This window comes from Lepisma saccharinum, chromosome 9, assembly GCF_977018435.1.
Source record: "Lepisma saccharinum chromosome 9, izLepSacc3.1, whole genome shotgun sequence".
Classification (NCBI taxonomy): Eukaryota; Metazoa; Arthropoda; class Insecta; order Zygentoma; family Lepismatidae; genus Lepisma; species Lepisma saccharinum.
Genome location: NC_139237.1, coordinates 40,285,595 through 40,313,087, shown reverse-complemented (window position 1 = coordinate 40,313,087; position 27,493 = coordinate 40,285,595). Strand labels below are relative to the sequence as shown.

Sequence of the window (27,493 nt, the reverse complement as noted above, 5' to 3'; positions counted from 1 at the left end):
TCAGGTGATTCCAAGATGGCATCGATTCAGGAGAAGGTGAATGTGCAACATGCGAATTCCAAACCCATGAGAGGGATAGACCAAAAGTGAATGTGTGGTGCGCTGTGTCGAACTGTCTTCTTCAATGAAGATAACGTGATACTACCTACCTCAACATGTTGCAGATTTTTCTCCTTCCCCAACTGGTTGCACTTGGTATCAAGGATGATGTTCACTTCCAGCAAGATGGGCCCCTTCCTCATTTTAATATTGGCCACAGAGGACCCACATCATGGCCCGCAAGGTCCATCAGATCTGCCTCTGTGAGATTTTTGGCTTTGTCAAGATGGAAGTGAACGTGGAAAAGCCAAAAGATCTGGATGACCTCAAAATGAAGATATCAGCAGTAATCATGGGCATTTCAGAAGAGCAGTGCCAGAAAGCCTCTCTGGGTTTCAAGATGAGATTGCAGGAATGCATCGATGTGGTGCCCAGTTGGATGTGTGGCGATGAGCAGTGGCGCAAGAACGTTTTTAATTTGGGGGGTACAAAATTCAGCCTCCCGTGTGTGTGTGTGTGGGGGGGGGGGAGACCGGGGTAATTAGAACAGGAAACAGCCTGTAGAAGTTCCACTGTAAATTACTCAGAAAGTTACTGATGGATTTTTTTAAAATTTCTACCATTTAAAAGGACATCTTTTGCATATTTTTGAAAAAAATAATGACCATACATGCATTGCAAATACTTGTCCAAAAAAAAAAAATTGTCATGACACCATAAAATTGTTCCAATTACCCCATTTGGGGTTAATGGAACATAAGTTAGAAATTTCAACTGAATAGCTTTAGATTGCTGTTGGGGTAATACGAACATCATATATAAATGTCCCATTTACCCTGCAAATTTGAACACAATAGCTCTACTTCTTCTGGAGTTATCAATGCTTGTTTAAATAAAATCCCAAGTTAACGTCTTTTTTTCATAAAGTTCAATTTCCCAGCTGTGAAGCAAATATGTGTGAATGAAAATCAGTGTTCTATGATTTATTTGAAAGGTTACAGACCATTCTACAATGTAGTAAAGAAAAAACTTCTAATAGTTACATGTACAATCTAGTATACCCAAGCAAAATCAAGCAAATTACGCAATGTTCTAATAACCCCTTTGCAGAAATTTTTGGGGTAATAAGAACTTTGCTTATAAAAACCAGGCAAATTGCCCATAGACAACCAAACTCACATGAAATGATGTGTGCCCTTATGTTTTATTATAGGGGTGAAGAAAATTTTGAAAGGGTTCTTTCATTCACATCCAGTATATGCAGAAGCAGAGAAACACCAAGCATGCATCACATCATTTTTGCAGGTGTATAATAAAAGTCAAATAAAACTTACTTTTGTGTAGTTATTCCAATAACAAATTTTCTGCATGTAGGTTTAGTGTAGGTACATAGGTATGAAATGTTATTACACCAGTCTTTTCGTTTTAAATTATTCTACATTGACATGTTCCAATAAACCCATGTTCTAATTACCCCGGTCTCCCCTATATATATATATATATACACACACACACACACACCTACTACTACTATACCTAGCAGGCACGTATGTAGAAATATATTTGGGGAGGGGTTCCTACAAAGTGTTGCAATAATAATAATAATTAGAATAATTATATTTAATTAAATTAAAATATTAATTAAATATGTAAATTAATTAATGTTGCATTTTTATTATTACATGAATAGGTAAAAGATAGTAAAAGAATAGATATACAGAACAACACGTACTTATTATCTAGCGTTCGTGTAGTTTAGATCGCCACGATTTGCATAGCTTCGTGCGTAGCTTTGATTCAAATTAACAGAAGTGTGGCTTACGTAAAGAGAGAGAGAGAGAGAGAAAATAAAATTTTAAAATATTAACTTTAAATTTTAATATTTGGATTATAATTTGAATTTTATTACCTGTATATATTATGTTTAGAAATTAACACGATTAATTGTAATTTAATGAAAAGTAATCACTATTTATGGTCTTTCTTAGTGCAATTAATTAATAAAATGTGATATATGAATCAACATACGTAGAAATAAATTAACTACAAAGTATTTTGGTAAATTTTGGAAGTAATGGCAATGGTGAGTTACTCTCTCGTATGACTAACTGTAAATATAATTTAATTACTGTTTAGCGAAATATGTGTAAGTTGATAATTTAAAAAGAAAACTAACTTTCCAAGCATTGGATTACAGTAATATAAATAAGCAGCAACGTCACTATATGAGGAAGGTGGTACAAACATCCTAGTCAGCTTCTCCCTAGAACACAGACGAATTAAACAAAGTAACGGACTTCTACACTAGTAATTATTTTGTAACGTACTCCTTACGTGTAACCTTACTACAAATAATAACACATCTCAAATCAAAATGTTCATATATTCAACACTGCCTGTTGAATTTCTTAGGTTATATATTGCAAGAACCCATAGTCAATCTTATGGACCCTTCCCCCCAAAATTGCTACGCTACACCTCGGATCATTCACAGGCAATAAGACTGAACAAAATAATCAATAGCGTCATCAAACACTTTATTTCCTCTAATCGCAGCTGTTCTTGTAAAGAATTGTATTGAGTCATCGGCAGCCCAACCATTCTTGAACCAGGCTGGCTACTGACGGGCACGGAAACTCTCTTCTATGCAGGGTGGTCAGACTGGTTCAAGAAAACAGTTGCAAAGGATTGGAGTGGGCGGTTATTTCTTACCATTAGGCCGGGCAGGCAATGGATTTTGCAAACCTCTACTAAAAAGGCAACAGTTCCCATTTCAGGTAGATTCTACACAGGTGACACAGCAGGAGAGAAAAATCAGGTGAAAACAGGGCTGTTTTGGTAGCTCAGTTGGTAGAGCAATGGCCCAGTATGCCAGAAACCCAGGTTTGAGTCTTGGTTGAGCTGGCATTTTTCGCTGAAATGTCTACATAGTTCGTGTGTGTGCCAAATACAAAGATGTGGAGATTTGTTTGACTAGGTATGGAAGATAACATATTTTAAATCAGCTTTATTTGTCACCTTTCAAAGTCCAGGCACTTTCTATTCCATTGCTCGTATCATAAATTAATGTTTAAGGCTCAAATTTCTGTATGGCGAACAGTTCAAGCAGTGACGTTGCTAACAGTGGGCCATAATTGGCCATGGCAAATGCAGTTGTAAAATTTTACGACAAATTTAAAATGAAAGTGCATAGATAATAATAAATATGAGGGTTCTTTAAAGATTTGAATCCATAATCTCCGGTTTTGGAGCATGTTCTTCTAATTCTGGTTCATGTAGATCTCAATCTAAGGTATAACATATTGTTAATGCAAGATTTGAATTTACATAATTTTTATTTCAATATTTTAGACTTCCTTGTTTAGATCACATTCTAACAATGTGAATATCGAAGTACATTTTCTTTGAAGATATGACCACCCAAATCTTGGAAAACCATCTGTTGGCCCAGCTGTCCCTTTAGATATCCTTGCCTCCCCAGGCAATAATCAGGAACTGAAAGTTTGGGTGAACAGGCAGCCAATTAATTTTGAAAATAATAGACCTGCCATTTTGAAAATAAAATTCCACTATTTTCATTTGTTGTTCCTTTGTGAAATTCACCATGATAAATCTTCCATAACTTGGTTATTATGTACCTGCAGCAAAAGAAAAATCAGCTGCTAACAGTCAAGTGTTTCGAGGCTTATTTGGGTCCTTCAGGAAGCCTGGAAATTGTTGAACAAAGTAGGGTAAGATACAGTATACAGTATGTCATAAAGTCATGGTGGGGTTTTAGAGTTCTGTAATATCTAAATGAAACAAAAACAAAGGATGATTATTACACTGTATTGAAGAGTAACTCAAAGAGTTTCGGAAGCGTAGCGAAGCGAACACTTACGATGCGCGAGCAGGTAATCACGTGATGGTGAAGCAAATCACGCCATTCCGTCAGTCAAGATGTGGACAGTGCGGACAGTGCAGAGGAAAGTTCAATGAGTCCTTTGGCCTGCGAAATTATGAATCCGTGATGTATGTTCATTGTGTATACAATGAAGAGACAACACATGAAAATAACATTCGCAGGGTTAAGGAAAGAGGCAGTTTGTTGGATGCAAAACATTCCAGGAGGCCATCGGTTAGTGACGAGTCTGTTGAAGCTGTATGGGAGAGTTACCTAAGGAGCCCCAAGAAATCGGTGTGTGTCTGTGCTCGAAATCTAGGTCTGAAGAATACAACAGTTTTGAAGAAACGTCTCCGTTTTACGGGTTACAAACTGCAGGTGTACATGCAATCCATCAAACCAATAAACCCTAACAATTTGATTTTGCTGTGCAGATGCTTGGTAAAATGGACAATAATGATCTGTTCTTACAGAAGATTGTGTTTACTGATGAGGCAGCATTCCATGTGTGTGGTCATGTTCATTGACATCACATCAGACTATGGGCTAATGAACAACCTCATGCCTACATGGAGCATGAACGTAATAGTCCTAAAGTAAACGTCTGGTGTGCCCTCACACATGATAAAGTTATTGGCCCATTTTTCTTTGCAGAGCTTACAGTGACATCAAACAACTAGTTTAACATGTTGGAATCGTATGCAGTGCCACAAATTCAAGATGAAGGTGAAGATGTCATCTTTCAACAAGATGGTGGCCCTCCACATTACGGCAAAATTGTTCATGAGTTACTGGATAAGACATTTCCACAGCTGTGGATAGGAAGGGGTGGATGGATGGCATGGCCACCACGATCGCCAGACCTGACACCTTTAGATTTTTATTTCTGAGGCTACATCAAACAATGTGTGTATCGTGTTCGTGTCAACGACATTCATCATTTGAAAGGGCGAATCAGAGAAGCTGTCCAGTCTTTTACACCTGATGTTCTGAGTCGTGTGTGGCAAGACTTGGAATATCGATTAGATGTGTGTAGGACAACAAACGGAAGCCACATCGAACTGCATTAAATATGTAAGGAAACTGTTTGAGTTACTCTTCAATACACTGTAATAAGCATCCTTTGTTTTTTTGTTACGTTTAGATATTATAGAACTCTGAAACCCCACCATGACTTTACGGACATACTGTACAAAATCAGGGCCTCCCCGATGGCGCAGTGGTAGCGTAGTCGCCTTGTAATCAAGGGATCCCAGGTTTGATACCCGGTGGAGGTACAAGTGGTTCGGATCCCACTTTAAACTGTAGGTGCAATCCCAATTAGCCTTACTGTGCATAAAGTGGACTTAAAACACCAAATCAATCAATCTGTATGATTTCGGAATTGACTTGCATATAGTCTGTTATTTTATGATTTATTATTTGTACCTTTTGCACAACGGTTAGTTTATGTTATCTATGGCATGATAAGGAAATTACAGACGAAGAAATTAAAAAGCAGATGCAGTATTTTCTTACCAACCAGCACAGCACAGAACAATAATACCCACCTTTTTTATCCCATCGACAATTTATTGAGCAAAAATGTTCTAAGTCATTGATTTGCATGCACAAGAATCACTGTAAACAAGTTTATTTTGTTCTCATTTCTTTATTATTTTTTTCACTTCTCACAACAATCAAACGTTAGTCTGTTTTTCAGATTCTATTTAGTTAAGATCTACCTCAAAAAGTTGGGTTTGTGTATTGTTTGCTTAGATTTACCAGAACTAAAGTGAGCTGCCAATTATGATTAGTTTCCACAACGGTGTAAATCTGATGTATGCATTAGTAAATGAAATTTAGGATAATCATAGTGAACCTCACAATATTTTCACTATTTTCCCACTACATTCTTCGGTTAAAGGAATTCTGACTTCATTTAATATCCCCCCACCTTAGTTAATCTTCCCTGGAAGATACTGAATTTCCTTATAATAAGAATTTTGAAAGTACTGTCGTGCATATTTTTGGCTTTACTGGGAATATTTCTACATTTTCCTGACATATTTTTAATTTTTTATGACATATTTCTCAATTTCTTGTGACATAATTGCATACATATTTTGTCATTTGTTGGACATAAAGTCCCCAGCCCTAGTAATCAGTATGTAATGATTTTTCATGAAACACATGTCAATGTCTGTGGCAGAGTGGTTAGCACAGTGTGCTTCGATGGCAGGGGTCCTAGGATCTAATCCTGGGTGTTCTTTGTGAGTGTCCCTTCGTCAATTTCATCATATCATCACTCATCGTCATTACCACGATTAGGCAAACAGAGGTAGAAGAGCAACTTAAAATAACCTAATTTAATCTATCTACCAATTTGATCAAGCCTGCGAGTCTTGCTAGCAGACAAATGTTAAATGTTTTGTTTGTCCATCTAATCACAAATCAGAATCATCACTTGTTATGAAATGGTTTATGAATAACAGTTGGGCTGAAAAGTTCATAGGCTGACTCATAGATGGCGTTACTAGAATTAAATCCATGTGATTTTTACTTAGTACTAACCTTCAAAAGATACGTGTATAAATTTCACAGCTGCCGGATAATTAGTTCGTGAGATATAGCATTGTGAGTGAAGCAGCTTTTGTTATTGTGAAAAAATGGATAAAAAAGAATTTCCTGTGTTAATAAAGCATTGCTTTTTGGCGAAAAAAATACTGTTGAAGCCAAGGCTTGGCTTGATAAACATTATTCGGACTCTGCACCAGGAAAATCAACCGTTGAGAAGTGGTTTGCTAAATTTGAACGAGGCGAAATGAGCATTGAAGACAATGCACGCAGTGGACGCCCCAAAGAGGCTGTTACCGACGAAAACATCAAAAAAGTCCACAAAATAATTTTAAATGATCGTAAAGTGAAGTTGATCGAGATAGCTGAGACTTTAAAAATATCAAAGGAACGTGTTGGACATATTGTGCATGAATATTTGAACATGCGAAAGCTGCGTGTGCTCACAATCGATCAAAAGCAACAACATTTTGCTGATTCGGAGCAATGTTTAGCGATATTCAACCGTAATAAACACGAATTTTTCCGTCGATATATTACAATGGATGAAACATGGCTCCATAACTACACTCCAGAGTCCAATCGACAGTCAGCCGAGTGGACTGCATGTGATGAACCGAATCCAAAGCGTGGAAAGACGCAACAGTCAGCTGGCAAGGTTATGGCATCAGTATTCTGGGATGCGCATGGTATATTCATCGATTACCTCAAAAAGGGCCAGACCATCAACAGCGATTATTAAATAGCGTTGTTGGAGCGTTTAAAGGATGAAATCACGAAAAAACGGCCCCATTTGAAGAAGAAAAAAGTGCTGTTTCATCAAGACAATGCACCGTGTCACAAATCAATGAAAACGATGGCAAAATTATATGAATTAGACTACGAATTGCTTCCCCATCCACCATATTCTCCAGATCTGGCCCCCCAGTGACTTTTTCCTGTTTGCAGACCTTAAAAGAATGCTCGCTGGAAAGAAATTTAGCACTGATGAAGAGGTAATCGCCGAAACTGAGGCCTATTTTGAGGCTAAAGAGAAATCGTACTATAAAAATGGCATCGAAAAATTGTATGACCGCTATAATCGTTGTATCACCCTCAAAGGCAACTATATTGAATAATAAAATCGAATTTTGTCAAAAAAATATTTTTTACTATGTTAGCCTACGAACTTTTCAGCCCAACTGTTATAGGAACTTCAACCACAGTAACTGCTTGCAGAACATTATATGGGCATTTGTCTCTTACGCTGAATTTCTGCACAACAAACAATTTAAATTGTTAAATTTAAGTTAGCTATGCAAATTTTCTGTACTGGTCCCTGAAGAGCCAAGTGCCTGAACCAGCCTCCATAATGGCCAGTGGCTTCCATTCTGGTTTTCTTGCAGATTTATTTAGCACAGACTGAATATTTCTGCAATCATTTCTGAACCCCTTTGTGAATTTACCTGCTAGAGGGTTCATTTCTGCACCTGTGCCCTGCCAGAAGTGCTTTGCAATTACATGAGGAGTTCTTTTGGATAAGGTGGTTCTACTGTGGACATGTTGCTACACAATCCAGTGTTCCATGCTGAACTATTCCCACAGGCTATTCTTTCAATGCATGGTTGGCAGTACCTCCTTACCTACGATGTTAATGAACCAATATTAAAGCTCACCACAATTTTTTCCCTTGCTTCATCCTTTATTTTTCAATATTTAGTACCAGGTATTATGTGCTTATAAATAGGAAGTAATTGCTAAAGGAATATTTTTACATGTGTAACAACTATGCTTGCAGGTTCTCAGCAAAAGACAGTGGAAAATGCAAAGAATCCACGCATATTGATGTAAATTCACCAGCCGGAGGACATTATTTGCACAATATGATCATTTCACACTCAAGGATTCCACCTGGCAGTTCAGAAGTTGCATTTGAGATTGAGGATAATGTGACTCTTTCTAGAAGAAGAAAAGGAGGATGTAAAAGACGTCAAAGGTATTTAACTTGCCCCGAATGCAGTAAAGTGTTTGGTCACAGGCGTAACCTCGAAGTTCACATGCGGATCCATACAGGTGAAAAACCATATGTGTGTTCCATGTGCGACAAGGCGTTTACAATAAAAGTGAACCTTAAAAGACATTTCAGGATTCACACTGGAGTGAAACCGTACACTTGTCCTGTGTGTGATAAGTCCTTCAATCGAAAATCAAATTTAAAGAGACATATACCAATTCACACTGAGAAATCCTAAGACTTAGAGAATTTCCGTGTGTATTCATTTCTCCCACAAACCCATATGGTAAACATGAGGTTTGGCTAATTTGCAGACCAATATTACTACTTAAAATTTCTGTGTGTAGAGAAATAGTTCATTACATAATTACAGTGTGGTCAATACTTGATGTGCTGTTCTGGCTGGTTAGATAACTACTGTCAAAATCATTGTTTGTAAATTTGGTTGCGAAATTATTAAGATGTGGGAAGACAGTCAGCCAACCATTGAGAACTTATTCTATCAGTGTTGAGTGAAATTGTTGCTTCTGTTGAGCAAGTGGTTAATTGTTGTTTCAATACCAGGTGTTTCATAGATAATTGAGGGGTTACAAAAATTATTGCAAGTAAACTATTGAACTTTCGTTAATGAGACCAGGCCAGAACGAACAAGGAACTCCAACAGATGTTTTTATTTTTTAACACCTACAAATGTTCAATATATGCACTATGTGTGACACGGCACACATCAACACGATAGGAATGGAAACAGTTTGTGTGTGTTTCGCTAAGCTGAGAGTTCATGTCCCTGATGCTAGGCAATACTCACATGACCCACATCACTCACAGTGTTTTGTGCAATGTTTTGGTCCCCAAGATCACTGGACCTTACACCGTGTGGCTTCTTTTTGTGGGGTTTCATCAACAACAGGGTATTCGTCTCACCGATGCCACGTGATATCGCAGCCCTAAGGGGGCATATCATCTCAACAATAGACACTATCGACAGGCCCATGTTGATGCGAGTGTTGCAAGAAGTAGACTATTGTGCTGATGCATGCTGTGTCACCCGTGGTGCATTCATTGAACATTTTTAGGTGTTAAAAATAAAACCTGTTTGAGTTCCTGGTTCGTTCTTGATTGGTTTCATTAACATAAGTTCAATACTTTACTTGCAATAAATATTTTAAATCCCTCAAGTATTTATGAAACACCCTGTATATTTGTTGAATAAGTGAACTAGTTGCGTGGAGTTGTTACTTGATTTTGATATACAATTAGACATACAGACAGCAAAAGCAGCCAGGTGATTTTTTTTAAATTGTTCTCTGCCACCTTCTGCCGATTTAGGCTAATTACATTTAACATAGAGAACCTGGTATGAAACACTAGACCTGTGATAACTACTTGAACATCAAGAGTTTAATATATATGGCTGCGCTTTATTCCTATATTTGAATATAGATATTAAAATTCAAATATATACAGTATTTTCCAAAAGCCCTTCCTAAATTTAAATTCACTGTAAGTTTGTAACAAACAGAGATATTTGAGTGAAATAAATTTTGTACTGTACAGCAGTCGTAAAAAGTTTTACCTGGCAACATTGCATGATGAGAGCATGGCATGACTGCGAGCGATCAGGTGATTCCAAGATGGCATCGATTCAGGAGAAGGAACATCATGTTCTCAGATGAGGCTAACTTCCACGTATCCAGGAAGGTGAACGTTCAACATGCAAATTCCAAACCCATGAGAGGGATAGGCCAAAAGTGAATGTGTGGTGCACTGTGTCGATGGATCACCTAATCGGGCCTCCTCCTTCAAGGAAGATAGTGTGATGCTACCTACCTCAACATGTTGCAGACGTTCCTCCTTCCCCAACTGGTTGCACTTGGTATCAAGGATGAGGTTCACTTCCAGCAAGATGGGGCCCCTACCCATTTTACTATTGGCCACAGTGGACCCACATCATGGCCCGCAAGGTCGTCAGACCTGGCTCCATGTGACTTCTGGCCGTGGGGATACATCAAGACGATAGTGAATGTGGAAAAGCCAAGAGATCTGGATGACCTCAAAGTGAAGATATCTGCGGTAAACCTGGGCATTTCAAATGAGCAGTGCCAGAAAGCCTTTTTGGGTTTCAAGACGAGATTGCAGGAATGGATCAATGTGAATGGTGCCCAGTTGGAGGTGTGGTGATGAGGAAGACAAAAATTCAGTGTTGCCAGGTAAAACTGTAAAGACTGCTGTGAAGTACAAACTTTATTTCACCGAAATATCTCTGTTCGTTACAAAGTTACAGTGAATTTAAATGTGGGATCGACTTTTGGAAAACGCTGTATATTTAACTGTATACCCTTAAAATAACACTGCAAATGATGCAAAAATATATGCAATGTACTGCTGACAGATACAGATGTTAACATAAAGTGGCAGCAGGTAACAACAAATTTCAGTTTTAACCTTTGAATAGGATGCAGTGTGAGTGGCAAACACTTTCTTTTTTCCCCCTTTTCAATGGTAAAATACTAATCTTTCTCTGAGGCCTGTATTTTTTTTTTTTTGTATATTTGTGCTGTCAATGAAAATATAAATGTACTGAAAGAAACGCATTGATTTATTATTTAGGGTGTATATTATTATCTAGCGGTGTTGATATAATCATATTTGAGATGTGCATTTCACCTATGGCCAACTTTTAACGACATGTTCTTCCCAGCCATCAGAGGGTACGTCAACACATATCCAACATACCATCAATACTTTCATTTCCACCAAATCCTGATTAACTATGGCTATATTTTTCAATCTTTTTACCGATTAATCATCCAGAACTTTCTCCTACATCCCAATAAGAAATCAGAGACCAATTCCGCTGAGCATATCACATAATACCATCCCCATCAAGAAACTATCTCCGTCCCCTTCTCCACAGCAATTCTGCCATATAGACATATTTTACACAAACCCAGAAGAGGAGATGGTGAGGTGAAGCACTATCCGAACCTCAGAAACATTTTGGTGTATCGCAGACCAATATCCTCTTGCATGCAGATTTATCTGTTGGATATACCAAACCTCTCTATTGTTCTCATTCCCACCCCCCTCTCTTTCTCTCTTCCACACCTCAGAGACCTGGGCAGTTGCGATTGAATTTATTCTCCGCCCAAAGAAAGTTTACACCATCTCGAGTCTTATTTACATCCATACTAACAGCCATGACACTTCCTTTGGTGAGTGCTTCTCCATAAGGCTCGATTGGATCTTTGGCATCCGAATGGGCGAATTTTTTCAAATTTTCCTCTCCGTTTGAAAAACCACTATGATATTCCAAAATATGAAAAATTAAATACGCCTAGAATTCCTTCTAGAGCATTGATGTGATTTTTTGTGATTTTTCATATTTTGGAATATCACAGTGTTTTTTTGAATGGAGAGGAAAATTTGAAAAAATTTCCCTTTCGGCTGCCAAAGGTTAACTGATAACTTTAGCAAATATGCTGGAAGTGGTGTTCTGTATGTTAGACATGTTACCACACATGCCTCATTCATTATTTTAATAAAGCCTACCACTACGCTCACTGTTGCTGTTACTGCTGATGACACCTATCAGACCATCTTCTCCCCTTACCCACCTGTACACGTGGCTGAAACATCACTTCAGCATGGACAATCGAGAAAATTGCCATGATGAAACTTGGATAACTTCTTATAATGAGATAATAAATTGTTACTATGTTACTAGGATATAAGTACAATACAACTATGTTGTAAACTGTCTTGTTAGGAACAAAAATTTTGAAATGATCTTACACAGAATTAGTACTGTTCTCTTTTTGTGTGTTTATTCTGATACAGCTCTTAAGAAATAACTTCTGAAGGTGCATCTATTGGCCTAATATATAAACATAATATATTAATGATTTTAAATCAATGTTTTCATAACAGGTTAACTGCCACATGAGTTGTATTTAACTCATGTTAGTTTTACGCCTGGAGCCTCATGAAGTATATTTAATTCACACGCCTCTTTACCTTGGGAGCCTCGTGGTGCACTGGCTACTTGCACAACCATGCTATAACGTGCATGCTATGTGAAGAGCCCCAGTGGGCAAAATTTTGCAGATGGTTTCTGAAAATCTTATTAAGTGATGCTATTATTGTAAAAATTAATACAAACTATTTAAAAAGCGAGGATCAAATACAATCTGTAAAGAAAAAATAGCGACACTTGTTCGGATATGGTTTTCACAAGATTATGAAGTTAATTTAAAACAATAAGAAAAGCAGGATTTGTCCACTAGCACGATTGTATGGAATTGATTAAGAACATTATAATAATTAATCTGATGCAGATGAGGTTCTCTTTGACTATTTTGCTCCTTTTTTTTTCTATTGCTGTAGCGTCAGTGCATGAACGGAACATGGTTTTTGACACTGTTCAGAGGCTAGGTCGGAAATGTTTTACTGTGTTGACACAGATGGAGAAGCACTTTAGCCAGAATTTTAATTTGAAATGTTTGCTGTAAGTGCTTATTTATAAGTTGGGTGAATATTACAGTTTCAATTAGAAGTAATGGTAAAAATTTATGGTAAATGTTACACATAAAAGGTTTAATGAAAATATGTTCACCTTTCCTTGCATGTAACTTTTTCATTTTCACAATCACAAGGCTTTAATAGTAACTGCAAAAACACTTATAACTGCATGCTGTAAAAACACTTAGGATTAACATTGCTTAATTTTTCTGCATGTGAAATGACATAGTTTGCATGTTACATTGCACAGAACTTTAAAATTTGAACAATGCAAGTGGAAGCCTCAGATTATTAGCACTTGGCAAAGCTCAGAGTTTGACCATGCAAACAAGAAATTGTAATGCGTGTCCATCTTTTATAATGTCTTTAAATTTTCTGCTTTTTCCAATGCAATTATCAACTTGCCTCCTAATGATGTCCTACATCTGCTTTCCAGATGCACACTGACAAACACTGGAAGAGAAAGTGACATTTTCCACGTGGATGATTGTGGACATTCACAGGCGGGAGAAGAATTTGAGGCTTCAAACATAAACTTGCAGGAAAATGAAGTGCTTCAAAGTAGCTCAGGAGAATCCACAGCAGCCACCTCTGAGGTTAAAGCTGGCGAGATAAATGTGAAAATTACAAGAAAGCGAACTTTTGTATCTGCAGCCCCTAGAGATGGCCATGCTTGCAGCAAATGCAACAAAGTGTTCAGTGGTAGATATGAACTGCAGGTTCACATGCGAGTCCACACGGGAGAAAAGCCATATGTGTGTTCTGTGTGCAATAAAGCATTTAAGCAGAAGGGACATCTTGATGGCCACTCAGTAGTTCACAGTACGCTGAAGCCATACAAGTGTCCTATATGTGACATGCCATTCAGTCGAAAATCAAGTTTAAGGAGACACATACCAAAGCATGCTACGAAACCTTACGTCTGCAATGTTTGTCCTAGGTCTTTTGGTACAGAAGATGACTTAAATGTGCATTCAATTCTTGCACATACAGAATGTATATAAAGAAAGGCCCACGTGTACATGAGTTACTTGTGATAAATTCTGTCATCCAGTGTTATTTTATTTCCCATCTGTCTGCAAATAATTCTGTGTACAACATGGGGTTTCATGAAGCAAGTGTAATGCTCTTATGTAAATGAATGTGGAGGGAGGCATCAACCAAGAATTCAATTTTGGAATGTTGTAACCAATTTGTCATGTCAAATTGTGAGTGCACACAGAAGACCAGACATGCAGCAGTTTCTGACAATGTGGAAGGTGCAACATTGTTATTCAGGATGAACATTACCTAGTCGGCATTGGTATTTGCATTTATATTTTGTTATTTAGCATCACCTCCACCACTTTTGTCTAATTGCAACAACGAGGATGAGTGATGATTAGATTGAAATTGATGACACTCATGCTCAGATGAGCAATTGAACCTGAGATCTTTGGTGGAAAGGTTAAAAGTCAACCATTTAATGTGCTTGGCCACTGAGCCAACTATCATTTGTCATGTCACATGTGATGTTCACATGGAGTCATTATAATGTGAATATTGTGAAGCAAAACCTGGAAGTGGAACTTCCTTTATTGAAACTGTATATTGTATGCAGAACAGCACATCACTTAATTTGCTGCAGAACAGTTCACATCTTTCTAATATGATGCTTTAATCCAAGAATTCCTCAATCTCCCAGATACTATTTTTTTGTAGAAAAGTGATTACATGATACTTAGATCCTGGCAAAATATGTAATTGTTACTAATAATGTTCTCCATATTTTCATGAAAAAATTCTAAATGTAAAAAAAAAATCAGTGTAATAGAATCATTTTTCTCGTATTTACTCGAGGAGCTCACATCTCGGAAGTATTGGTGGCATGTTTTCTGATACAATACATAAATTGTATGTTTCTCTGTCAAGTTGGTATCACAATTAGAACTTCATGTTAAGAGAATATTACTGTGGAGAGTAATAAAATTTAATAAAGTAGTAACATTTTTGCATTACTTTCAATGTCTAATGTACATAATTTAAGTCCATATTGATTTTTTTTTAAAAACTCGCAAAAATAAACTTGTCAATATGAATTAATATTATGCTTAACCTAATATTAAAGTGAAATATCGATGTAAATATGAAGGTTGCACTTGTAATATTACAATATATTAAAAGAAGATCTCTTATATACTATTTAAGAACATACAGTGAAAAATTTCTGAATCCATCTAGATTCCCCCTCTCCAGGCATGTACCCAGGAATTCATTTCGGGGGGTGGGGGGAGCTGAACACAATTTTTTAAGGGATATGGATAGAACCTCACAATTGTATGTTCAAGGCCAGTGGTGGCAATTGGGTTCCAAACCGGTGGGGAAGGGGGCTGCATATACATCGTTCGGTGCCTCTAACTACGACTCGGAACTTGATAATAGTAAGAAAAGAGGCATTGCAAGCAAGAAAATTTTACAAAAATGTATTTTTATTTGCATAAAATTTGAAATCGAGGGGTTCAATATTCCCTCTGTACCCCCCTGAAGGTGCCCTTGCCCGTCAATGTTTGCCCCCCTAGAATTGTTTTCCTTCCCAGGTTAAGGGGGCAATGGTCCATGTGGTTGCGCCACTGGGCTCGAGGCGAGCCCCCTGATTCCCACCTTGGATAAGCGCTATTAACAATAACAGGGTTATAGTACATTGTCCATCTTGCATCGATAATTATTTCTCTCCTTAAATTATCATCACATTATTCAAGAAGCCAAAAACGTAATTTTATCAAGTGTAAACTGAAAATGTTTCTAGAGGGGCCAGGGTCGAGCACCTGTACCCAACCTTGGATACATGCCATTATCAATAACAGGTTTACAGAACATTCTCCATCTTGCCTCGATTATTATTTATCTCCTGAAATTATCATCACATTATTTTACTTCACACCACAAGAAACCAAAAACCTCATTTTTATCTAGTGTAAACCGAAAACTTTCGTGGGGAGGCTCGAGCCCCCTAAGCCCCTCCCCACATCCCTAGAAAACTACATTCAGTGCCATATACTGAAAATTTGACCTGGTTTAACACAACAATTCTTATTTATTATACACCCCACCTAGATTAATTATATGTAATATAAATAAAGCACCAATGCAGGCATGCAAGTGAAACAAAAACAGAAGTCCTACAGCTTCAAAGTTTCTGACAATTTCTATATTTTTCATAAAATTTCCCTTTTTGCCTAAAATTGGACCTGTTCCCCCTTGATGTAGCATCACTGCCTCTGCCAGTCACTGTACAGAAAGCAGGAACATTATTTTGAATGGTGGAACTGCATCACACAGACCACGTCTTTTTTTTCTTTCTTTGAAATAGCACTCACCTACTTACCCTTTGGCTCATTCATTCTCCCTGCATACAAGCAGGGAGGAAACTTGTCTTTAGAAGGGTGTGGTGGAGAATGATCAGTGGCTCACATAAACCAGTTTTTTAAGTAATTTACCTAAATTCTGGTTTAGAAGCTCGTTTTAATATTTTGCATGACATATAATGAGCAGTTACCATATATTAAGGCTAAATGTTTAAAAATGCAAGAAAAAAGTTGGTTCACTGGTGGTAAACGTGTGGAGAGTACCCTACTGACTGCATGGCAAATAATAGCATGGTAATGCTAGGGTTAATAAACATTTTATTTAAGAACTCAAATATTATCTAAATGTAAAACATTTAAACAATAGTCTCAACAAAGTTGTCTGTACAGTTTTTTTCCCCCACTGAAAGAAGTGTTCTAGTGTTTCCCTAAGCAATTGTTTAGCTTGCCTACATTGGGGCAAATGCATTTCCATGATGAACCCAAGCCCAAGATGTATTCCAGGTGATTTCCGAAAAGTGGAAAATGCCAACATAAATTAATTTTTTCAGCTTCCATCTTTCAATTCAATTTTTGTTTATTCTGTCATTCATGTAGTTCATCATTTCTGATGGGGATTAACTTAAAGTAACAAATAATAAGCACCCTTCTTTCCTTTTTCATTTTTGGGAGGTAATAATATGGACCCGGAATTTTGCAAATGAGATAATACCAAAAAATGCTACTTCTTGCAAAAAATTGTTATATATGTCCTGATAATGTTTGTGTTGCTTATGAAATTGTGAAATAATGTTAATTTGACATCTTACATGGTTTCTTTAGCTTTTTGTGAATTTCACCACATTCTAAACTTTAAAGCAAAAAATACCATGAAAGACAAAATTCATGGTCATGCTTTGTCTGCCTTACAAGAAGAATTTGAAAGTTTTTAACAAGGGATATGATGCTGCCCTGTGTGATCACTAGACAAGATTTCAAGGACGAAGGCAAAATGTCAAGTGCAATCCATTCTTTGACCTCTTTTCCGTCTGTTGATTTTATCCTTAGCGTTTGTAACAAGATGCCTGGAAATGCAGTTGCAGAACCTGACTGGGCTTTTGTGTTAAAAAAAATGTCCTTATTCAAATAATCTGAAAATTCTTGTGTAAATATTGCAGTTGTCAAGTTTATTATTAACTTATTTTACATTGCAGAGATTAAGATTAATGCCATGTCTTACAATCAACTCTGACACATTTCTATATCAACACGAAATCAAATTATAATTTGCACAGAGCAAAGACAAGAGTAAAAAAAATAGAAATTCAAGTAAAAGAAAGAGTCAAGATTTTAATGTAAGTATTATCAAATAGCTTATTTTCAACAGTGAAACAACAAGAGAAGGAAGTGATTTCTTCTTTTGTAGTGACTGACTTTTGATCTTGCTGCCGAAATACCAGGGTTTGAGTTCCAGTATTGCCTAATAGGCAAGAGAATAATTCCATATTCTCTCCTTAGTGTACTTTTCAGTCAGGAAAGAATGTTACTTGACAATTTTTAAGTTAATATTTTGTTTGTGAAAATATGTTAAAAACTGTCAGTATACCTGATTGCAAAGTTGCTGGTAGCTATTCGAGTTATGTTTTGTTACCCTGATCTTGGTGAGTAAGTGCTTTGAGTGTTGGACCTCAATGAGGTTTGAGTCTTTTGTGGGAGTGGATGTTTTTACATTTTTTTTTGCATCATCTAGTAAAGAATGTTGAATTGGTAGCTGCACAAATAGTTTGTCTTCATTTTTACTTTTCCGCAATTGCCTAGAATGTGTTGTGCTGCTTGAATTATCAGCGTTCCTCCTGCCTGTTAGCTATGGCATTACTTATGGACAGTGACTGATTAAGGTGGGTGCTATTGTTGCTGCAGCATTAGGCCCATTCCTGAAATAGGCCCAGATGAAAACAGACGAGAATTTTCCAAAAACTGAACCTTTGTCTTTTGCTATACGTATTAACCTGAAAATAAATCTTAGAATGAAATTTGGAGCCCCAATTTCGGACACCTAGACACAGCATTACTCATTATACATTTACTATTATTATTTGCGCTGTGACGTAACTATAACGCCGTTGTGTTTATTGTTCACCTCGTATCCAGTTGACTTGGAAGGCACACTGGCAGCTGAGCTGGTACAGTTTGCTGCATGTATGTACACTCAGAAACCGGTGATTGTGAACGAATCAGCAGAGCTTACCATGTACAGGCTTCTGTCATCGTTGAATCTTTCTCAGACATTTCCAAATGTCGAGATTGCATTGCACATCTATTTGTTCATGATGGTGTCCAATGCCTCTGGCGAACGGAGCTTCTCGAAGTTGGGAATAGTCAAAGGAGAGCTGCGGTCTTCAATGGGGCAAGAAAGGCTAAGCATGCTGGCGCTTATGAGCATGAGCTGCTGTGCAGCCTTGACTTCACTGACACGATGGAAGAATTCACGCTTGCTAAGGCTTGAAAAACAGCAATATAAGTAAGCAGCACTAGCGCACCTCTCATAATCATTTCATGGTATATTATCATAATCACAAAAATAATAATAAAAAAACAAGAAAAACATTAAAATAGAAAAATACGTAAGTGTAATAGTACGTAAGTGCATCAGGCCCAATTTCGGCCCTGCTCTTGGAAGGTTCTTAGTGATGCTAATTTATTATTGTACATAATAGCCTGTTTGAGTGTGATTTACATTTATAGGTAATGTGCAGCACTGTAAATTATATCCAAATATTCGTACATGTATTTTATGTAACATTAAAGCGTATTTATATCCTTAGGAATTACAAAAGAACCATTCTTTTTATTTTCCTGTTCTTTTTTATGTTTCCCATTGTTTTTCTGTACCTGAATCAGAAAATGCCTTAGGTCAACATGAAGATTTTTCATATTCAGATTGTTAACATCGTGGTATAGATGAGAGGTTTTCTTTTATTTTTGTATTATGTTAATGAAGGATAGTTTAACAAGACACTGGATAAGATTATACGATGATTACGGTAGTCCGCAGATGCTGAACATGAATCTGACAATGTAAATTGTCAATTATCTCTAGTTTTCAAGATTTTGTGGAAAAATCATTATAAATAGGTTGAAAATCCTACTATTTTAATTGTGTCATCAACAAATACAAGGACTGCCAGAAATATATTTATTTGCTGATTCGTAAGGCATGAGCTGTTTTATTTCTACTGAAATATTGTGGAAACTAAATGCCCTTACAAGCACTACTAGTTTGAGTTGCGGCCGCTATTTGGTGCATGTTAGTATCAAACACAGATTGCAGCGTTCTTCAGTTGTGTCAGATCTTGTGTGGAATCACTCGATTCAGATGTGTGCATTTTTTACTTGTATTGATTCTTTGGTTTACCAATTAGTGAACTCGGTATAGACAAGATGTTGTCCAGGTGTGGGAATAATATTGACAATTTTTGTTACATATGCGGCGAATTTACATTTCCTTGTGCCCTACTCTTCTTGTGATATTTTGTTCTTTTCATGCTTAGCAATTGCTTTCTAACATGTCAGCAACCCCATTATACTATATTACTGCCATACAACTGAAGACTTCCCAATAGTTACAAACTTCTGTCCAGGTTTCTTCCATTGCCTGCACTCCTAATCATTTCCTTAATTTAAATTTGTAGGATGTTAATACTTTTCAGCAGTTGTCATCCAGCTTCATCATGGCTACACTAGTATCGAACTTTACCTTTTGCAAATGTTGTCACTGCAGTTAAGAGCAGAATGAGTTCACACAGTATTCTAGAAGGATGTCAAATAATGTTAAATGCAATTTTTAATGTACATTTTTTTCTTAAATATATCATCTGGTGAATGCTAAGATTAATACAGGGTAAGTCAAAATGATGGACCCGATTACAGAAATTTATTCTGTGAAATCTAATAAACATATGTTATTGTGGGACATGCGCTTGGAAAGGTTACCCAGTCAACACACTAACGTTGCCACAACGTTGTATGCTTGTTGTATTTATGATGAATTTTGTATGTAGGGGAACAACGTTGTGATAACGTTGCATCAACATTACAAAAAAACATTCCAATGAATACGCTTTAGTTTGGATGGTCACCACCATGAGCACCACAAGTGTCAGATCAGTGTGTTTTGTTTAATCTGAATTTGTGTGTGCACTGACCACAAAACCTTATATTTCCTACAGCGTACACTAGATGGCAGTGCGACTCAAATGCAAAACAAACATAACTTTTAGTAACATAAATAAGGAAAACTTCGATTGTAATTAGTGAAAAAATATGTTTTATTATCCTTCGAAAGATGTGTGAATATTGAAGTTGTAAGGAAGATCAAAAAATGAAATGTGTTGAATACAAGTGAAACTCCCATGATAAATATTTTTATCCCAGACTATATAATCAGGAGCTAAGTACTGCAAAAAAAAAAAATGATTACTAGGTGTAGTTAGAGATTGGTTAATTCATCAAAATCTCCAGACTAACAATTGCCTATTTTGGTGGAGCAGGAAAAGTTTTTATAATATGAAAAGAGAAACTGTGACGTTACAAACATGAGTTTTTCCTGTTACGCATATGTATTATATACAAAAATGGTTTGACAAGATTGCTAATAGCTTACCATGCGAAATAACCATATTTTAAATATGCATTGTTATATTCGTAAATTACACAGGCAACAAGGTAATGTTGCAAAAAAGTTGTGGCAACGTTAACCCCTTACATACCTAACGTTGCTACATAATGTTCAGTATATGTTGCGACAACGTTGTCAACCTACGTTGCAGCAACGTTGAAATAAATGACCCTTAAACGTTGACACAACGTTTTCACAACGTTGTATCAACATACATTCAACATTGCAACAACGTTAGGTATGTTAGGGGCTAACGTTGTGGTAACATTAACTTGTTGACTGGGTAAACTTTCAAAGTTTAGTTTCCACGCAGTGTTTCCACTTTCTACCGCTAGGAGTCAGCAGCAAGCAGGAAAATGGCGTTGACTGTGTGCTTGATTATCATGTGAACAAGTCTGTGATTAGTGTGCAACGGCATTTCCGTACCAAATATCGGAGAGAACCACCTACGGGGAAGACCATTCGTAATGGTATGAACATTTCAGAGATTCGGGCTGCATCTGTAAACGAAAATCGACTGGCCGTCTGTCGACTGGGGAAGAGACAGTGAAACGAGTGGGCACATGTTTCGTGCGGAGTCCACAGAAGTCCACCTACCGGGCAGCGAGAGAACTTCAACTTCCACAGAAAACTGTCTGGCGTGATTTGCGGAAACATTTACAAATGAAACCCTACCGCTTGCAACTAGTTCAAGCCTTAAAAGACACTGATTATGCTTTGCGCGCGTCCTTCTGTGCTGATTTCCGCGCATTAATGGAAACGGATGGGTTCTTTGAGAGGTTAATTTACAGTGATGAAGCAACTTTTTACCTTTCAGGGAAAGTGAATAGACACAGCGTAAGGATTTGGGGAACTGCTAACTCCCATGAATTTGTGGAACACGAATGCGATTCTCCCAAAGTGAATGCCTTTTGTGCCATTTCCCATGAAAAAATTTATGGGCCCTTTTTCTTCCATGAACGTACTGTGGCAGGACTTGTTTTCCTTGATATGCTGCAACTATGGCTCCTTCCACAGCTTGCAGAGGATAGTGCAGATTTCATTCTCCAATTGGATGGTGCCCCTGCGCATTACCATGGCAGCGTTCGGGACCATCTCAATGGGGCATTGGAACAACGTTGGATAGGCCGTTCATCTCCGGAGGATCGACCTCTCCTTCATTGGCCACCTCGTTCCCCCGACTTGATCCTTATGTGATTTCTTCATGTGGGGTTTTGTCAAGGATCATGTTTACGTACCACCACTTCCAACAACATTGGATGACCTGCGTGCCCGCATCACAGCAGCCATTGCTGATATTGACCGCAAAATCCTACACAAGGTTTGGCAGGAGATGGACTATCGGCTTGATGTGTGCCGTGTTACGCGAGGTACTCACATAGAACACTTGTGATTTGTTTGAAAAAAACTTTGACAGTTTACCTTTCTTAGCACATGTCTCACAATGACATTTGTTTATTATATTTCACAGAATAAATGTCTGAAATCGGGGCCAACATTTTGACTTACGCTGTACATGCAAATATATCATCTGGTGAATGCTAAGATGAATACATATCCTTGCTTCTTAGTAGCTCAACTGCCATTCATTGAACTCTAATGTGCATTGTACCTTTCTGACTCAGAGTTTTTATAAGAATTCGAAGAAAATATTTATTGATTATCTACATATTGAGAAGGAGCAAAATAAGTTACATGACAAATGGTTAAGAGCGAAACACATTTAGACACATTTGTTTCTCACAACAAAAAATATACAGTGCATTCAAAAAGTAACTATACACCTATATAAACGCAATTATATGTTGAGGGATTTTATTCCGTGCGCTATGAGTAATGTTTTCTACAAAGTTTGGTAATCCTGCATTGTATGCAGTTTGCTTCCGCGAGCCAGTCAGGCTGGTGCTTTGAGATGAGAAGGTGTGTCTTTGTTGTTCATTGTGTGTTTGTCGCCTTTGAATGATTGAGATTGTGTCTTTCCATGTGCGCTCAGAATGACGTTAACTTTAGAACTGTGAATATTTCTTGTTGAGTATGTCTTCCGTGAGAATGGTGAGTACACACAGACAGTGAAAGAGGCCAATTTTCTGTTAGATGTCCAGGTACACTGGTTCCTAATGAACATAGTGTAAGAGCGCTAATCGAGAAATTTAGGGAGACGGGATCGTTAATGGACTATGAGCGAAGTGGTAGACCATCAATACTCGATGAAGAAAAACTGCGAGACATATCAGCTGCTATGCAACGTAGTCCATCCATGCGAAAGTTGGCTAGTGCATGTCTATTACTTTTCGAATGCACTGTATATACATATATGAAATGGATACACTGGTGAGGTTTGCTTGCTCATTAAGTTTAATCATATATTTCCACTCTTGCAATAATTCTGTAGCAGAGAGCCGGTCTCCGTGGCAGAGTGGTTAGCACAGTGCACTATGATGCCAGAGGTCCTTGGTTCAAATCCTGGCCTGGGTGTTATTTGTGATTGTCCCTTCATCAATTTCATCGATTCATCTTCATCTTCACAATTAGCCAAAAGTGGCAGAAAAGTGAAGTAAAATAAATCCAATCAATCAATCAGTCTATAACAGAGTTGGAGACAAATATAATTGAATGCAAGAAAAGAAGAAAATTCATATCAAAAAAGTAAATAAAAAACCTTCACATTGTGAATTGTACAGTTATGAAAATAAAGTATCATATAAATCAGGAGGAAAACAATTAACAGACAACACATATTTTGAATTTTCAAGAATTCAAAGCATATCGCTACTGATGGAAACTCCATTGTTTGAAATGCATTTGCAATCTTACTAAAAACATTATTTTCTATTGATATATGTTACAACAATATTTCTGCTGTGGAAAATGCGTGAATAGGTTACAGTAGTCATTCTGTGTACCTGTGACAGCTTTTGATAACCGATGAAAACATTTTTAAAAAAATTAAATCTGAGTTCCACACATCCTGTTGTGTGAGGTACAGCCATTTGGAATATGTCACTCCAAGGAAAAAGTCCTACATAGAAGTGCCTCTTATACATGGGCTGGAAATTTAATAGTGATCACAGCAATGTGAAAGGGAAATGAAGATAGGTACCATCCATACCATCTTCGCATATACACTCCTGTTCAGATAAAGTGGCACATTTTTCAACTGTCAATCCCTATAAAGTGTGCCACTTAATGCGAACAGAAGCGTACAAGGCTGAACTTTCCTCTCCCTATGGTATCACTGACATGTCCCTGCCATGTAATGCACGTACACAGTAACGTTATGTAGTCTGTGGTGCAACATGTTTTCCAAGTCAAGAAGCATTCCTGGCTGAAAACTGAAAGTGTGAGGGGCCATACTAAAAAGGGTGTTACCAAATACTAGTACAGGCATGTATTGGAGACCAGTCCTCAATATCCTGAAGGATTGGATTAAATTGGTGTTTCAAGTCCACTTTATGCACAGTAAGGCTGATCATGATTGGACCTGCAGTTTAAAGTGGGGTCCGAACCACTATGTGCATCCACCGGGTATCGAACCTGGGACCCCTTGATTACAAGGCAACGGTGCTACCACTGCGCCATCGGGGAGGCCCAATATCCTGAAGGAGCAGCTACACATGTACACATACACATATTGTAGCATGCTGGATTCCACCACTCCATCCATGACATCAGCACATCTGGTTGCTGCTGATGGCATTCTGAAGCTACCATACGATTGGCAAAGGCTCATGGACAACACTGGAGACTATTGAGGGACTGTAACAGTAATTCTGTGCTACACCTTTCGTTTGCACACATGTACAATCATGTATAATTGTGATCACTATTAAATTTGCAAACTATGCATTATACCTTGAATAACCAAATATGTTAAGTAAAAGGTAAAACATCCCCCTTTAATTGCAATATGTTATTAAGGGGTAAAAAGTAGGGGCCCCATACAATCACAATCTCAGAAGTGAAGTAAGTGTGATCAGCACCCATTTTCCAGCTGCCTTTACTCCTTATTGTTTTGTTAAGAGACTGAGTTAATCCCACATTATACAGGAACATGATTGGATAAATTCCTACCTGGATTACCTACCTCAAGAATGTAACCAGTCTCCCAATGTGGAAATCAGATGCCCTACTGACTGGACAACCGTGGCTCTATATGTTAAGTAGACCAAAGTAATTTGTATGTGTACCTAGTTTTCTGTAAAATTACTAATTTTGGTTGACACAATAAACACTTGTATCCTATTCATAGATGTCCCTAGGCAGGTAGTCAAGAAACCAATGATCACAGATTAAATAAAACCGGTATCTTCAAGACATAAGTAGATCATCCCTTATCAACAGAATGTGAAGATGCATTAAGAATGATTTAAAGCTACTAGTTGAAACTTTGCTACCAACCATATCTCCTCCACAGGAGAGAAAGATATTATTGTGACAATTGACACATGTCCCTTGCTTTGGCAACTGTCATAGGTTCCTTTTTATGTCTAGAAACATGCAGTAGGCCTGCTGGAATGCCATGCAGCACTGTACTATAAAGCAACCATGAAAAAACCTGGATGAAAAGTACGTGCACAGCTTTCCCTTCTTCCCTTCAGCTCGGGCCATAAGGAAGCATGGTCCACTCTCCCCCACCCCTCCACATGGGAGTACGGTGCACAGGAGTCATGGGTCTGCGCAGGTTTCTTTGCTTGTGGTTCCACTATAGAAAATTACTTGTTCTATGCTGTGAAATTGAATCTTGTATATTTATTTTACATTAAAAAAATAGTAAAGAGGTTTATAATGAAGTCCTAAATCTTCTTCCAGATACTCTCCGAGCAATGCCGGAAGAAGAATTGGTGCTGCATTCCAAGCTGATAATGGGCATTCACCACCTGGAGAAGGCTACTTAGTTTCAGATAATATGACAAAGGAGATGGCTATGACAGGGACATCAAGTCAGTCCTCAAAAGTATCACTGGCTAATGATTGTGCTAGTAATTTTAATCTTGCAAGAAGTGAAGATCAATTCGGTAGCCTTTCCACCACAAAAGAACCTTATATTTGCAGAGAATGCAACAAAACATTTAGCCGTAGCTATCACCTTAGAGTCCACAAGAGAATTCATAGTGGAGAGAGGCCATTTCTGTGTCCAACGTGCAACAAGGCATTTAGACTTAAGCACCATCTTACAAGACATTCACGAATTCACACCGGAGGTTACATTCATCATGTAACAGATCTTTTAGATATTAAACTAAGTGGAAATTTTATTTAAGAATGCATCCAATGAAACATTATATGTGTTATACATTTTTTGACACACTAGAGAAATATAATGTATATTACTTCTTTCACATTGAAAATGTACATAAGGAAAATCAATAAGTATTGTACTTCAGTAATGTACTCAGATATTACAGTAGAATATGTACTTTCTGAATTACCATCATAATTCAAATCTGTCACCATATTGAGAAATTTATATAATGTGATTTTGTTGATATATTTTGCCATCATTTTTCGTCTGATATCCTGGACCATCTTCAGTACACTTCTTTAATATTTTGTTAAAATCTTAAGAGTAATTTAAAATACATAGGCTGATTTTTTAGTAGTGGCAACTATGCTATAATGATGCTGTGCAATGTCATTTATACCAAAGGTTAGTTACATGCATACCCTCCCTCAGAGCAAATGAACTCACTCTTCTCACTCCATGCCTGTGCACAGTGACAACAAGAACAGAGCAGTTGTGAGTGAGCAGTCACGATGTTTACGAAGCAGGAGCAGAGGAGCTGGTTAAAAATTGAATGTGCTAGAGGTCGCACTGCACGACAGTATCACCATCGACTGCAACAGGGTTGCGATGGATTTGCATTACGGCGATACTTATGCATAACCCCCCCCCCCCCCTCGTTTTGCATGATAATGCTCGGGTGCATACAGCTGATTTGTTCAATCGCTGGGGATGTGAAGTGCTCTACCACCCCCCATACTCTCCAGATTTAAGTCTCTGTGACTTGGACCTAATCCCTAAGATGAAGGAATCATTTCATGGGATTCGCTTCTGAACAGTTCGAGACATTCTTCTGGCAGTAGATCGCTCTCTTCACACTATCAACAGAGTAGGCTGTGCCGACGGCATCTGACAGCTTCCATATCGCTGGCAACTGCATTGAAGGCCTGTAAAACTTAGAACCATGTATGTATTCTATGTGTCTAGAAAATAAATAGTTGCCACTACTAAAAAATCAGCCCTTGTATATTACAAGGTAACCAAAAAAGTTCTTGCAATTTTTGATCACCAGAAACAAAAATGTATGCAGCAAATGTCACATACCGTTAGTCCTCAAAGTAATCCCCATCGGCATCCAGCAACTTTTGCCAATGTGCCTCCAGCTATGCAATGCCATGACGATAAAACTCGGGGGTCTCGGATGCAAAGAAGACCGTGAGTGCTTGCCGCAGGTCTGACTCATTTGCGAAGAATTTCCCACAAAGATGGTTGTCCAGGG

General features: G+C 37.6%; 2 protein-coding genes across 2 annotated transcripts in view; both read left to right on the top strand.

Moving 5' to 3' along the window:
* Positions 1 to 26,653, top strand: part of LOC145992638 (uncharacterized) — a 99,481-nt gene extending 72,828 nt beyond the window's left edge. Inside the window, exon 4 of the mRNA XM_083129009.1 lies at positions 25,803 to 26,653. Coding sequence (XP_082985135.1) covers positions 25,803 to 26,253 — 451 coding nt within the window. The 3' untranslated portion in view covers positions 26,254 to 26,653. The remainder of the gene's footprint in view (positions 1 to 25,802) is intronic.
* Positions 326 to 14,021, top strand: LOC145992835 (uncharacterized). Its single transcript, XM_083129230.1, has 3 exons — positions 326 to 480; positions 8,256 to 8,453; positions 13,429 to 14,021. The coding sequence occupies exons 1-3, from the start codon at positions 326 to 328 to the stop codon at positions 13,994 to 13,996; spliced, it is 921 nt and encodes a 306-aa protein (XP_082985356.1). The 3' UTR covers positions 13,997 to 14,021.
* Positions 26,654 to 27,493: the final 840 nt, after the last annotated feature.

Coding starts and splice junctions, on each gene's coding strand:
- LOC145992835 (XM_083129230.1), top strand. CDS start 326: ATGGAAGTGAACGTGGAAAAGCCAAAAGATCTGGATGACCTCAAAATG. Junction 481..8,255: donor GATGTGGTGCCCAGTTGGAT/GTGTGGCGATGA, acceptor CTATGCTTGCAG/GTTCTCAGCAAAAGACAGTG. Junction 8,454..13,428: donor GGATGTAAAAGACGTCAAAG/GTATTTAACTTG, acceptor TCTGCTTTCCAG/ATGCACACTGACAAACACTG.